This window comes from Cervus canadensis, chromosome X, assembly GCF_019320065.1.
Source record: "Cervus canadensis isolate Bull #8, Minnesota chromosome X, ASM1932006v1, whole genome shotgun sequence".
NCBI classification, from domain to species: domain Eukaryota; kingdom Metazoa; phylum Chordata; class Mammalia; order Artiodactyla; family Cervidae; genus Cervus; species Cervus canadensis.
Window position 1 is genome coordinate 142940661 of NC_057419.1, and position 15661 is coordinate 142956321.

General features: G+C 45.2%; 1 protein-coding gene across 2 annotated transcripts in view; it reads left to right on the top strand.

Moving 5' to 3' along the window:
* Positions 1–15212, top strand: part of TKTL1 (transketolase like 1) — a 28383-nt gene extending 13171 nt beyond the window's left edge. For both annotated transcript variants that reach the window (XM_043458593.1, XM_043458591.1), the window contains 7 exons: positions 2660–2824; positions 6425–6581; positions 8062–8192; positions 10485–10568; positions 12703–12799; positions 12930–13049; positions 14294–15212. In XM_043458593.1, the coding sequence (XP_043314528.1) occupies positions 2660–2824; positions 6425–6581; positions 8062–8192; positions 10485–10568; positions 12703–12799; positions 12930–13049; positions 14294–14466 (927 nt within the window). In that variant the 3' untranslated portion in view covers positions 14467–15212. The remainder of the gene's footprint in view (positions 1–2659; positions 2825–6424; positions 6582–8061; positions 8193–10484; positions 10569–12702; positions 12800–12929; positions 13050–14293) is intronic.
* Positions 15213–15661: the final 449 nt, after the last annotated feature.

Genomic DNA, 15661 nt, shown 5'->3' on the forward strand with positions numbered 1-15661 from the left:
TCTGAATTACTAAACAGTAGACAAGCTGTTACCTAGTCTACTTAAAGAGATGAAAACTATAAATGAATAAAATTAGTCACTAGAGAAGATTACCACAAATCGAGAGAATATTCAGAGAATTTTGAGAAAACTATGCTAATTGGTATGAAAACCTATTTAAAAAATGGACCGTCTTAAGGAATACATAAAATACCAAAGTTAAGTAAAAATACACAAAATGCCTAAGTAGGTCAGGGACTTCCCTGGTGATCCAGTGGTTAAGACCACGCTCCCAATGCAGGGAGCGTGGATTTGATTCCTAGTCAGGGAACCAAGATGCTGCATGCTGCACAGTGTGGCCAAAAATAAAAATTGTTAAAAACACTTAAGGAGATAACAGCCATTAGGAAAATTTGAGAAAACTGTCTAGGAGTTATACCTCCAAAGTGCCAGGCTCAGTTAGTTACAAGAGTGACTTTAATTTTAACCTTCAAGGGATAGATTAATTCCTCTGCTATTTCAAATCTTCTTGAATATGGAGAAGGTCATTTATGAAGCCAAAATGTTATAAAGCTAGCCCAAAGGAAGAAACTACAGGCCAGCCTCACTTAGGAATATTGATTTAAAAATTCTAAATAAGACATTTGCAAAGAGTTGGACAGGACTGAGTGACTGAACTGAACTAATGGAACTGAAATAAGACATTCACCAGTCTCAACTTCTTTAGTGCCTTAAAAGAAGTATTGGAATCAGTGAAATTCAAATTAGTAATGCAAATCATTCACCAATATTAAGAGAGGAGAAATTGTGGTCGTTCAAAATAAGACTCCCTCCTGACAATGAGAAGGCAAGCCTATTTGCAGGTGGTAGAGTTGTATGTCTGGAAAACTCAAAAGAGAATCGAAATAAGAATGAGTAAGAAAAGAAATAAGAAAATACGTTAGAAATAAGAGTCCAGAAAGAGAGCTTGTAGCAAAACTAATATATAAGGATTGATTGTTTTCTCATATTAATTGAGAGATTATTCCTTTTTACAGTAGCAATAAAAAATAAAATAACTAAAAATAAATGTATATGGTCTATATTAAGGTACTTATGAAACTATAGCTTTAAAAGCTCACATGCTGTCAAAAGAATACTTCACAACCCTATCATTTCCCTTACCTCTGGGGAGATGAACTGGGAGAGCAGGAGGAAGATGGCCTCTTCATTCAATATGCTTTCATAACTTGACTTTTGTACTCATCTATGTGAATTGCCTGTTTTAAAAAATATTTTTTAGAGTATTTAAATGAATGAACAAAGATAGATAAATGAAGAGGCAAACCTTATTTTTGTTAATAACAGCTTTATTGAGGTAAAATTTTCTCTACAATATACCCATTTGAAGTGTACAATCCAATGGTTTTTAGCATATGAGAGTTGTGCAACTATTACCACACTGAATCTTACAGCATTTCAGTCTTCCCATAGAGATACACTATATTCACAAACATTACTCTCCATTCCCACCCAGCCCCTAGTAACTGCTAATTTACTTTCTGTGTCTGTGAATTTGCCTGTTCCAGACATTTCATATAGATGAGATCATATAATATGCAAACTTTTTGAAGCTGCTATTTATCTATTCATCTGTTGCTGCATATTTGGGTTATTTCTACCTTTTGGCTATTGTGAATAATGCTGCAATGAACATGAGTGTACAGCTTTTTGTGTATTTGTATTTTTCTCTTGGGTAATTACCTAGGAGTAGAGTTGCTGGGTCATAATTGTAATTCTGTGCTTAACTCTTTGAGGGAATACCAAATCTGGGGGTTTTTTAATAGAAAAAATATAGTAAAGATGTCAGTTCTCCCCCAGATTAATCCATGGGTTCAGTCCAGTCTCAAACAGTATGCTAATGGAATTATTTTTTATTTGTATCATGATTCCAAAGTTCTCCATTTTAATATTTACAGTATTATCATTTTTAAAAAATATTTATTTTTGTCTGTGCTGTATCTTCGTTACACATGGCCTTTCTCTAGTTGTGGAGTGCAGGGGCTACTCTCTAGTTGTGTTGTGCAACTTCTCACACCGTGACTTCTCTAGTTGCAGAGCATGGGCTCTTGGACACATGGACTTCAGTAGTTGTGGTGCATGGGCTCAGTTGCTGCACAGCTGTGGGATCTCCCGGGAGCAGGGGTTGAACCAGTGTCCCCTGCATTGCAGGGTGGATTCTCAATCACTGGACCACCAGGGAAGCCCCTGTTACCAGCTTTATAATAAAAATAAGTCACAGAGGCATTTGCATGTTGGGGAATTTAAGTTTTTAATCAACTATAAGAATGAGACAAGAATAAATTTATTTTTGGGAAATTGATACTCAAGTGAGAGAAGTATGGATGTAAGATTGGCTAGCAATCCTGTCTTTGTTTTTTCCCTTTTGGTCACATGTATGGCATGTGGGATCTTAGTTCCCTGATCAGGGCTTGAACCTGTGCCCCCTGCATTGGGAGTGCAGAGTTTTAACCACTTGACCTCCAGGGAAGTCTCAGCAGTCCTTTTTTATTACCCCAAGGGAGATTATTGGTGAATTACAAATTTGCTTTCTTCATTAAGGAGCTTGACAATTCATAATTCTACCAAATTTCACCTGCCTTCTAAATGCATTCTAAGAAATTCTCCTGTTGATTTTCAGGTAGCTACTCGGAAAGCATGTGGTTTGGCTCTGGCCAAGCTGGGCCATGCAAATGACAGAGTTATTGTGCTGGATGGTGATACCAAGAACTCCACCTTTTCTGACATATTCAAGAGAGAACACCCTGAGCGCTTCATCGAGTGTTTTATTGCTGAGCAAAACATGGTATGTGTGCTAGGAACATCACTTTGAGTCATCTCATTGACAAATGGCTACCCACTTGAGGAGGCCTGCCCCCCTTACGGTTTTTCTTTCCACTTATAAAAGCAAAGGAAGTGGAGGGGAAAAGTCTCAGGGGAAACAAGTAGAGAGCAGTCAGGTAGAATGTGAGGGTTGGCTTCCAGGATTGCTGGGACAGGCATGGTTAGACGGCCCCACACACTCTCCAGAAAGTCTGCGGGCTGCAGCCATCTGACCTCAGGGCTCCAAGTCTGAAGAATGCCCAGCTCCCTAGTAGCTCTAGGTGGCCCCTAGGATGTTGTAGGATTGCCTGGCTGTGGCCAGTAGGTGCAGAACCTCAAGGGATTGTGGTTTGTCTCTCCACCCTGGGGCCTGATATAGCCTAGATATTTCAGTGTTCGTGCAAGTAAATGCCTTGACTTCTAAAGTTCTGCACCAGTGCAGAGGACGCACACATTTTTTTACCCTCACATCACAGAGGCCAGAAACAGCACTGGCCAGAAATCTATGGGCCAGTAGGCCTCACATGACCAGAGATATTTTGTTTGGAACAAATAGTATTTACAAATATTTTAAATTAGTTGCCAGCTTTTTAAAGTCAGGAAATTTTTATATGGAATCCAGATTTCTGGATTTTTCTTAAAGAATGGGAAGATCTGGCAACACTGGAACAACAGTCCCTCCTTCCTGCCACCAGTTGGCTAGAGTCAAGCAGGGGCCCTGTTTAGATGGGCATGCACAGCCATCTCTCCATGTCCCTGCCTCCTGCTGGCCTGCTCCTTGGTTCACGGTGCTTCCCTGGCCCTATCAGTGTTGGAATCTAAGCCCCTCAGTTCAGTAAACCAGGTCATTTCAATTGTAAGGATATGAGCATTTTTCAGTGGGTCTCCTTAACTTATTTCCATTTTGAATGGAAAAAAATACAACTCATATTTTTCTGAGTTGAGCCTCAAAAGTTTGCTTCCCTATGCATTGATTCTTTCAACCAGCAACTGAAAAAAAAAAAAAAAACCTAGTAAAGAAGCAGCCAGCAAGTGAGTAGTGTTCTGTGCTGCCAGATAAAACTGGTGGCTACGGGGAGAGCATGACTAGGGCCAATCAGGAGCAAGCTCTCAGAAGAGGTGACATTTAAACTGAGACTTCAGCGACAAGGAGTCCGTCACATGCAGATCCAGGGACAGCATTCCCAGCAGAGCGCCCAGCTAGCTCTGCTGCATGCCCAGCTTGGAGCTGTTCAGGGAGCAGAAGGAAGGGCCCAAGACTCTGGTGTGGAGAAGAGCTTGCTGAGGGAAGTAGGGGAGTGGCAGGAGATGACAGCTTGGATCAGGACAGTGGCTGTGGGGTTGGGGAGATGCAGACTCATGCAGAGTAGATGACCAGGTGGAACCAAGGCTGGCACTAGGGCATAGGCCAGAGCACCTGGGAGACAGACAAGACTGGGGCAGGAATGGGTTTTGGGGACACAGGAGCTCTCCTTGAGCCCTGAGGGGTTAGACTACCTCTTAGACTGGGGATAGGGATGCCAGGTAGGTCAGAGGGGATAGATCATTTATCTCCAAATATGTTTGCTTTTCAAACCGCTGAATGTCTTTTTCTAAGTAAATCTAAGCTTTAAGTTAACATCTAAATTTTTCATTAAATTTTTTAAGTTCACATCTAAATATATCCTTGGCATCTAGATTTAACTGATGCCAAGGATGTAACTTCCCATATATTATAATTTGTGACACTCGAATACTTAAATCATCCAGTTACACAAAGGCTCTCTCTGTCAGAAATTAAATGTTTTCCTACCTGAATTCTTACTTCCATTCTACTTCTTATTCATGGAAGCCTTTTACTGATAATTCTGCAATAAACTATGCATATACATTGATGGTTTTTAAAATTTGTTTCCTACATCCACAGGCCTTGGAACATTACCATTTTTTTCTTCTGGATTGAGCTATGGCTATAATTTTTAGCTTGTGTAGCAGTAGTTAAGTACACTTAGAGCTAGAATAAGACAAGATTCAGAACAAAATCTATTTGTATTTAAATGATGTAAGTGCCAGAAAACCTTATTCAAGAAAATATGGTGCTGGGAAGAGTGAGAATTTTGTTGCAGCAGCGTCATTCAGTTCATTTGAATCCTGTCCCAGTTATAAGCCAAAAATCACAGTGATCTTTCATGTCCAATTGTTTGTGGAAAATTACTTGTAAAGGATTGACACTTCACTTAGGTTCTCTTTCAGTTTTGTTAAAAGAATTTGAAAACCCCTGACTTACAGAAGGATTTCCAGTCTTTTGAGCTTTGTAGTTTCTCAAGGCTGCTGTGATTATTTCAAATTATTCTTTCTGTTTCTGGAGCTCTTAGATTCCAGGATGTTGCCCCACTGAAGGAACAACCCGAGGTGGGCGACTTACAGAAGGATTTCCAGTCTTTTGAGCTTTGTAGTTTCTCAAGGCTGCTGTGATTATTTCAAATTATTCTTTCTGTTTCTGGAGCTCTTAGATTCCAGGATGTTGCCCCACTGAAGGAACAACCCGAGGTGGGCGAGAGTATACCTTTTGGCAGTTAGTTGCTGAGAGGCGATTATCAGGGAGACAGTGGGAAGGATGCCCTGGGCCCTTTCCCTAGCAGGCAGATGTGGGAGTCAAGGATCTTGATGTTGAGACCAGCCATAGCCATGCGCCCTTTGGAAGGTCTTTGTTTACCTCCGAGATACTCATCTTCTAGTTTAAAGGCCACCAGGGTGTGTGAGCCTGGCTTTGCAGGAGAGGTGAGCAATAGAGAGACAGAGGAGACCTTAGCATCATGCAGATCAGAATGACACCATGGGACCCCATGCTGGTTCCCTGTGAAGAAGGCAGATCAGGAGGAGTGTGGCACTCAACCCCAGGACTTAGTCCAGGTGCACCACCTGGCAGATCCAGTCAGGGAGGGAGCAGCAACATCCAGTGAGGCAGGCGTTCCCTAGTGCTAGATGCTCCTCAGAGGTCAGATGCGATGCAGAGGAACTCAGGTGACTTCTTGCATTTGGCAGGTTCCAGGTCCCTCATGGGGATGGCAGCCTAGATGAAGGAGAATGTGCAGAAAGTGGGAAATGAGGGAGCATGCAAGGTTTTCCTGTGAAGGAGAACATGGATGAAGTGCAGGATCTGGAGCAGGAGGACAAGGGGAAAGTGAGGGAGAAACTGAGGTGACACGGGAGGGGAGGGGACAACTGCATGGTCAGAGAGGCCCTTGAGAAAGTAGGAGAAGGATGAGATTCAGCAGGGTGGGGAGAGGGGACAGAGGCAGGGGACAAGGAGAGTGGGAATGAGAGCCACAAGGACTGCAGGGTGGCCTTGAGCGTCCCGAGGTTCCCCAGCTTGGATTTGAAGGAATGGGTCCAGCACTTAAGTTCCTCTCGTTTCTGGCAGTGTTCAGGGGACATGGTGAATTTGCCAGGTTTGGGGTTTTCCCATGTGGCTGGAGGAGGGGTGTGGCGAGGTGAGGGGGCACAAAGGATAGGTGATCCTGAGAAGCATACACTCTACACTGGGAAACAGGAGGGGAAGTGGGCTCCAAGAGTGTTCTGATTCACCTTCTTTGTGATGCAGGTGAGCGTGGCACTGGGATGTGTCACCCGTGGTCGCACCGTGGCTTTTGCTTGCACCCTCGCTGCCTTTTTGACCCGAGCATTTGATCAGATCCGGACAGGAGCCATCTCGCAAACCAACATCAATCTTATTGGGTCCCACTGTGGGGTGTCCATAGGTATGAGTTCTCAATGCCATCATCTTAATTGCCCTCCTCCTTTACAGAGAAAGATCAGCATGTGAGCAGTTGAACTGCCCAATATAGAGTTCCATGATATTAGTTTGATTATTTGTAACCTGTTTTTTGAAAAAGGCCATATTGTGTTTTAGAAGTTCCAGAAACTGGGTAACATTTTAGCTGATCTCCTGGTATTACTGTAAAGTGCCCATTGTTTCAGTCATTGAGAAATACTTATCCTGAGTGCCTCTTCTGTGTCAAGTCACATACTAGTAGTGATTAGGCCACTCTGGCATCACAGAAGTCTTTCCTGCTGTTTGGTCACCTTAGTCTGAGTTGGGACAAACAGCCTGCCAGGGCCCTGCTGGGATAAGCAGCCTGGTTGGATAGAATGGGAAGCCTCAAGGCGCCCAACATCAGGGCATTAACTGTGGATGGGAAATGGGGGAGCCAGGAGGAGGATGGAGGTGTGCATTAGCACTGGATAGAAAATGGAACAGACTTGCAAGAGCCTGTGGAAAGACGTCAACATTGCTGACAGGAGGAGAAGTCCCAAACTGCATGAGAAGCAAAACGCCAGTGCCCAGTGGTTTCTTGCCTAGGAAACATCTGGGAGTTGTGTTTGTGGAGGATAGCAATGGGGACTCTAGAAAGATGGGGCACCTGACATGCCTGTGGCAGGGCAGGTCATCAAGGTAGATGTGACTGACAGCTGACCCTTGTTGTCAGAAGGCTGGAGGGGAGGGCTGGAACTGCACATCTGGGTGTTGTCCCAGGGACTTCCAGGGAGAGCTTGAGTGGCAAAGGAGACTCTCTGTGGGCCAGATTCAAGGGAAAAGAGGAGAGAGGAGGGCCTGCACAGGGGCCTCTCCTGGGGCTGGGTGCAAAGTTAGTTTTAAAGTCAGCCAAGTGGAAAAGTGGTTCTAAGTCCAACCCAGAGGAACTGAAGTTCTTTGGAGAGACAACGGTCCCAGGACAGGCAGTGTCCACGGTGGCAGTCCCCTTCCTAGCTGGAAGAGCTTGGACACCCTGGTGTACATTGGGTTACATGAAGTCCATGAGTTCCAACAGTACCCCCAGGGCACCCCGAAGGTATGTTCTATAATGCTCAGCTACTTTGAAGGCCATGAGAAATGAGAGACCACTTGAGTCTGAAAACATTCGTCTCTTGATGGAAAAGGTTAAAAGCACAGAGAAGAAACAACAGAGTCTGGAGGGACCCTCTTCAGAGAAGAGGACACGGGAAGAGACATGGTACTTGGAAGAGAGTGCGGGTCACCTAGGGCAGCAGTACCAGTCACACTGAGTGCCAGATGCTGGCAAGGCTTGAGGCCAAGAAGTGGCTTCTGCTGTGTTGCTTGCAGTGTCTGTGGCTACTGCTGGGATGGTGGCTCCCATGGCAGGCAGCACAGTCGCTCATCCAGTGGAGGGCAGGCTCCTACTGGGGTTTCTTTGTTGGGCTATGATTTTGCTTTCTCAGGTGAAGATGGCCCCTCCCAGATGGCCCTAGAGGACCTAGCCATGTTCCGAGCCATTCCAAACTGCACGATTTTCTATCCAAGTGATGCCGTCTCGACAGAACATGCTGTTTTCCTGGCAGCCAATACCAAGGTATTTCTTAGAGAACGCTGGTGCAGACAAAAAATGTGTCTGGGCTCTGCTGCTAGTTTGGTACTGATGGTTTGATATTACTTGTCTCATCATAAAGGTAATAGATATTTGTTACAGGTAATTTGATTGCAGCCTTTTTTTGGCTGCACTGGGTCTTTGTTGCTGCACAGGCTTACTCTAGTTGTAGCAAGTGGTACTTACTTTCTAGTTGTGGTGTGCAGGCTTTTCATTGTGATGGCTTCTCCTTGCAGAACATGGGCTCTAGGGTGCACACAGGCTTCAGTAGTTGGGGCGCATGGGCTTAGTCTCTCTGCGGCATGTGGGATCCTCCTGGTCCAGGGATCTAACCTGTGTCCCCTGCACTGGCAGGCGAATTCTTAACCACTGGACCTCCAGGGAAGTCCTGTAGGATTCCCTTTAAAGATAGAACTATTACCCCAAAAAGGGTAATAGAAGCATGTAGAACATGAACACATTTGCATTGTAAAAAAACAGTGCAGAAAAGGTCAAAGTCCCAGCGACCTGTATGGGGTGGGACCTAGGTCATGAAGAGGGGGAAACTGTGGGACTTTGGGACTGGGAGTCCTTGGCAGAGCCAAGCCCACTGGAGTGGGCTCCAGTGACAAGTCACCAGGTGCAGGTGTTAGACACAGCCTGTGTGACTGCCACCTCGTGATAGCCAGAAACCTGGAGAGTTGTCAGCTGCAACTGCAGATGAACCCTAGAATCCCCAGCCCTGGCTCACCCTCCTCAAAAACTGCTTAGAAGGGTAAGAGTCTGACTTCTGCCCTGCCTGCCCCTCCTGAAGTCTCACCCAGGGGCATCAGTTGGACACAACCTGGCTCTTGTCCAGAACCCAGCTGCAGGGGCTTCCTTGATGGCTCAGAGGGTAAAGAATCTGCCTGCAGTGCAGGAGACACAGAACCCTGCAGCTGCAGGAAAGTTCAGGGAACAGAATCTTTACCTTTCCAAACTCTCCAGCTAGCAGTCACTGGATTCACCTCACCACCACAACCCCCCAGCCCTGCACACAGCCCTGCACACAGTTGAGGTGGGTCATGCAACATGCAAGGTCCATTCCTGGCATTTCCAACGTGTGGGAGACATGAGTTTCTTTGACTTTTTTTTCTTTTTTTTTTTTTTTAACCTAAGTGGGCTCACACATGGTTCTGTACTTTTCTACTTGGTGTATCCTGGACATTATTTTATGTCTGCACATACAGCACAAGTTCATGTGTGCTGCGGTATCTTACTTGTGGAAAGTTCAAAAGAGACATCAGAATAGAGGTTGCTGCTTGGGTGGGAGAGAGGCATGTAGGAACTTTTGGGCAGGTACAGATGCTCTCCAGACTGAGGAGACAGATAGATACATGGTGTATAACTTGTCAGAATTCAGGGTGTGCTCCACTTAAGTAAATTTTACCTCCTAAAAATGTACTGAACAGAACTGGTTCATAGTGTGTAAATGAACAAAAGGAAGCAGTGTTTCTAAATTAATGTATTAGTTTATCGTGTATGATTTAAATATGTATGTAAATCAACAATTGGGTTCTCAGGTGGTGCAGAGAATTCGCCATTTCCCCTTGTCAGGGGATCTTCCCAACCCCGGAATTGAACCTGGGTCTCTTAGGTCTCCTGCACTGGGAGGCGGGTTCTTTACCACTAGTGCCACCTGGGAAGCCCTGTAGACAGAGGAGCCTGGCGGGCTACACAGTCCATGGGGTCGCAGAGTTCAACATGACCTAGCACACATGCACACAAATTAACAAATACTCTATAGATATTTGAGTATTCATTTATAGTTCTATTTATATGTTCAAGGTGATGATGATGAAAAAAATTGACATCTTCTCATTGGAAGATGAGTAATTTTATGTTCTGGTATCTAAGGTATTTCTAAGAATGAAGTATTACACGCTGTTGTGACAAAAATTGTTTACCATTATGTTTTAGGGTTTCTATTCAAGGTAAGTAAGTGCTCGTGCCCCGAGTTTACATTCTGTCGAGACAGAACAGATCGGGGTGTATCTGAGGAAGCTTTCCCAAAGGGGTGAGCATGATAGCATGGAGAGCTTGTCACTGGGCATCCAGCAGCTTCCCTCACAGGCTTTTGCCTCCTGATCAGTAACACCTGACCAGTGGTTAGAGATGGTTATCCCTCGCTCCAGAATCCACATTTTGTTTTTCATACTAAGAATTGTTCAGTCCTTCCCAGCTGCTATTTAAGGTTTATTAGTTGGAAATTTAGTTTTATTTTCTAAACTGGGGCTCTGGTATTCATTTACACCCTAGGGGATGTGCTACATTCGAACCAGTCGGCCAGAAACTGCAATTATTTACACCCCACAAGAAAGCTTTGAGATTGGACAGGCCAAGGTAAGGCCTTAAGTTCTCCTGTATCTTCCAGTATTAGTTTGTGTTGGGAGCACTATTCTTTAAAGCCAGAGCTAGGGGCCCCGACAGTTGAGGCTTCATTCTTCCTTTGTTCTGTTTTTTTTTTTAATTCATGATATTTGCCTGCTTTTCTTCAGAAAGTAATATTCTGCCAATGTCAGCCTGAACTTAACTTTTCTCCTTTCCGAAAGGAGTCTCTGTTGAACCCTTAAAGATAAATAACTTGAAGACTCTTGAGTTGCTTGGCTGTACGTTCCCACAGACAGCGTCAAGCTAAGAAAATGACAGAACCCATTTCAAATGAGTAGTAGATCTGTTAGGTTCTTGTTTTGCCCATCGGAGGCCAGGAATATAACAAACATGAACCATCTTGCCTCTGGCCATCGTGTGGCCCTGAGGTTGGTTTTGTGGGATGTGGCTACACCTTCAGGCCTGCTGGGTGCTTCCTATCTCCTATGTTCTTGAGAAAGCCTTGGAAGCACAGATAGTTAGCAGCCATATTTTGAAGATGAGGGCCAAAGAAGGGTAAGCAGCAAGCCCAGTAAGCAACCCGCTGTCTGTGGGCCTGCCTTTCGGAGTTGTGTGTGCAGAAAGCCAATAGCATCTGTGGAGAAAATACATGATTGTCCACCACCTAGAAGGCAGGCCTTACAGACATTTGGGCATGTTTTCTTCCTGACTTTTTCTAAGTGTATATCTTAGTTGAGATCATGCTGTGTAGGACTGTTTTATGTCCTGCCTTTTATCTTATAAGCCTCTTAGAATACTCTTCTTAAGTGTGTAAAAGAATGATAGTCACTCTTAAAGGAGCAATACGTGACTTCCAACTTGATTGATAAGGGCTAGGCTGCTCCAGAATTCACAGTGGTAGTGCTCAGAATGAATAAATGAGCTCTGAATAGCTTTAGTGCCACAGGAGAGCAGGTATATCCAGAACAGTTCCTAGCCCCCCGTAGTTTCATTCCACTGAATGGAAAAGCTGAACTCTTCACTTCAGTGTGAACTACAGGTGCTATTGTTCCCTGGACTCCCACTCAAGGCCATCTGTTTGCCTCTGGGGGTGGCAGGGAGGGTGTCTCAGTGACAGTCATGTGGTTTTCAGAGTTTTCACATCTCTCTTGTCTTTTTTTCCCTGTGATGTTTGTCCTATCCTGACAAAATGAAGTAAATTTCCTGATGTGAGTTAAATTATGTGTGATAATATGCATGGCATGAATAATTATAGGCTGGGTTTGCAAAGGGGCATATAGGTGTGTGTGTATATATTTACATACATGCACGTACAAAGGCTAGGACATTCTTAAAGGATGGGGCAAGTGGTTTGAAACCCTAAATATCTAGTCAGCAGTGGTGCTTATGTTACAGGGAAACCTATAGAGAGGAATGCAATGCAGACTAATTCCAGGTGCCTTTGGTTGGGTGACTTTGAAAGAAACAAACCAGTGAAAAAAGAGCAGAGAACCCTGTCTGCTTATAGACTAGCAAATGGTTGGGAACATGGGCTTTGAATTCATATGAGTCTGGCTCTTGGTCTCAACCCTGCCTTGGGTGAGTTCCTCCTGTTCTCAGGTTTGCTTTCCTCAGTCACAGAATGGGCCCACTAATGCATGGGCATCACAGGGCACTTGGGCATGCAGGATGCTTGGCACAGAGCACCCCAAGGTGCTCTCAAATAGCCCTCATTAGCATGTTCATCATCAGAGTCCAATCTGCATGGATGCCCCCAGAAAGAGGTCTAAGCAGTCCAGAGGTGGTGCCTTTTCAGACCCCTTGGTGGGACTGAGTCCACACTGGAGCAGATGTTCTGTCCAATTTGCTTCTGGCCTTCTGCCTTTCACATTCCAGTTGGAAATCCACCTGCTTTGGTAAAGGGTCATTTTGCATACATACTGTAAAAGAACTTAGTGATTTAGCATTGTAAATCATGAGGAAAGGTAGACAAATTTGTTAAATAAACATGAAGTGGGGCTTATTAAAGAGAGCAGTCCTTATTGGTCAGTGTGCTGAACTGTGAAGCACTGAAATTGGTAGGCTCTGGAGAGCAGACTGTCCTCCACTTGGGAGACTCATTCTGTGTAGTAAGCGCAGCATTTTTGTTTTGTGGGCACAACACCAGGTCATCCGTCAAAGTGTGAACGACAAGATTACGGTTGTCGGAGCTGGAATTACTTTGCACGAAGCCTTAGCTGCTGCTGATGATCTTTCCAAGCAAGGTCAGTTGGGGGTTGCTGAACACTGAAGTTTGGGCTGGAAGACGTAGAGGTTGGGCTGCCTGTCTGCCCCAGTGCATCTTTTTAGTCTAAGTCTGCTTGATACACTAAGCTGGTTATTGCTGTTTTCCAGATATTTCTATCCGTGTCATTGACCTGTTTACTATTAAACCTCTGGATGCTGCCACCATCATCTCCAATGCAAAAGCCACAGGTGGCCAGATTATCACAGTGGAGGATCACTACCCAGAAGGTATGTGCAAGCCTTGGGGGCAGACCATTTTGATAGTCTGCTTTGGTGGAACATGTTTTGTTTTCCTTGACCAGAAGTATGCCATGACCATGGGCATTCCAAGTCCCTGCAGCTGACCACTCACCCTGTATTACTTGCTCTTTGCAAGGGTGTGGGTGTAGGGTCTCTTGCCCATCTACACTAGCTAAGGGAGGTCTCATGTCCATCCTCGTTTGTGTGTACTCAGCACAGTGTGCCCTGCCTGGGCCTTGGGTGGCTCAGTGGCAGTACAGAGGAATGTCTAAATTGGCATTGTGGCGGGAGGGATTGTAAGAAGCTTCACAGTTGCTCTTGTGTATTGACTGATTCATAGTTTGCCCCTTGCAAAAAATGCAGACAGTACCTTGCAAGCAGAGAACACAGCAAATGCAGGAAGTGTGGCCAGGGTGAGGGGCTGGGCAGTGTCTGGCCAGGGAAGGTTAGGTAGAGCAAAGGAGCAAGTGGGGAGCTTCATGTGTTCATGTGTCAGGGGCTCCAGAGCAAGCCTGTGGTCTGCAGGGAAGCACTCTCCAAGGAAAGGGCACACACTGGGACCCCCAGGGGCAGAAGACACAGGTCAGGGGTGAAGACCCCCATGCCTTTGGTTCCCTCTCTCTCTCCTTTGGGGGGCCCCCAGCTTGCTCCCTTATCCGGCGGCAACAGATGACCCCCTGGAGACCTAGGGAACCCACTCGAGACTCACTGCCACGAGTATTATTAAGGGCTGATGGCTGCCATTCACGTGCCAAACTTCCCGACCCCAGAGGAAAGCAGGTGTGCCCCATAAACCACCCTGTGGTGCCAACAGCTGAGGCACAGAGACCACTCTTAGCAGTAGGGAAAGTGTCTCATTTATGTCAAGGACTCGCACCAACCTACTGCCCAGGCACCACCCCCGGGCCAGCCTTGCATGCCGGCCTTTCTGAAGTCAGCAGCCAATTCTTGGGCTCCTGACAGGTTTTGAGAATCTGATCTCCACAGATCCTTGTGTCCATGGAGCCCCAGTGGAGATAACCCCTGCCATAAGTAGGGCTGGGAGCAATTTGAAGACTTGTACTTTTGAATGAGAACTCTTCTGGCCAGTTAGGGAACGGTTGTTTATAAATCAGTGCCTAGTGAGAAATATTTCTCCCACGGAATCACACATTCAAAGGTCTCTACATGATGGGGTTTTGAGGCTGACGACCTGCTTCCAGAACAGACCCTAATATCCCTTGCTTCTGCAGGTGGCATCGGGGAGGCCGTCTGTGCAGCCGTCTCCATGGAGGCTGACATCGTGGTCTATCAGCTGGCAGTGTCAGGGGTCCCTCGGAGCGGGAAGCCCAGTGATCTGCTGGATATGTTTGGAATCAGTTCCAAACACATCATACTGGCTGTGGAACATATTTTAATGCAATAGCTTAGCTGTTGGCTTTGACCAACAGACTGGCCTGTTTACCTTACCTTATGTTTATGCTTGTTGCCAAATGATCACTTAAATCTATGTTATTTGTGCTTTATTCTTTTTAAAAACAATGCAAGTTAACTGCTTTCTTGTTAAGCCATAACTACATATACATGTATAACTCTTACCTTTGAATCATTAAAGTGGATTATAAGATAAAGTTTGAAGTGACAGAATAGCTAACAAAACAACCACCTAATAGCAAGTTTTCTGATGAGACTAGAGATAACTGGAGTAGAGACCAACATAAGGTAACAGTTTCTTAAATGTGTGCATTTTCCTCATAAGTAAAAAAAAAATGTGAATTGAATTGTAGACTGCAGTCACCCAAGTTGGGCAGCATTATACCACCATGCTGCCCACTGATGGCCCGTGCATGAGGTCAGGTGCTACTATCCTACCTGCAGCCTTCCAGGTACTGTGTGACTGCAGTTAGTGTGGAATTTCCTCTGGTGTTTGCCTTCATCCCTCCTCTCCCATGCAGAGGCTGTGGAGCAGCGGTGAAAGTTCTTAGGATGTCCTGTGCTGTTTGAGTTGACTGTTCTGTGAAGAGAGGACACAACTAGGTCTGACCTCCACACTGTGCTCTCTGGTGAGATCTCAGGAATGTCTTACTTATCCAGTGACCAAACTGTTAGCTCAATTGTACTCATCTACTGATGATACTGCAGTTGATGTTAATAAAGCAATGAAGAATTGGCTAGCTGTTTCGCTCTGTTTGTGCCTTATATGTGTGATTTGGTTTCCCCTTGATAAGATCCTAAATAAGGAAGAAGCTGTTCTTTAAACCAGGGTAGAGATCCATGTCCCCATCAAGCCCTGGAAAGGGTAGTGGGCAGGAGGTAGACCACTAGAGGACAGTGTGCAGCCTGAAAAGCCAGCCCTGAGCCAACTCCTTATTTTAGGTCAGAGCATTTAAACCATGTGGTTGGAATACAAAAGAATACCTGCCAGATAAATGAAAGATAGACCAGAGCTTCAAAACCAAAGTTGACTGGATGTATCTGGTATGTCGTGGTCCTTATTTCTATCATTCTCACTAACTGGTCATCAAGGGGGGGTTTTTGTTCTAGAATGTGTGCTAGAGATGGAAGAACCAGTCTGCCACTGAGTCGTCTTCAGGGCTTAGTCCTTCTGTTCCTGGCTTTTT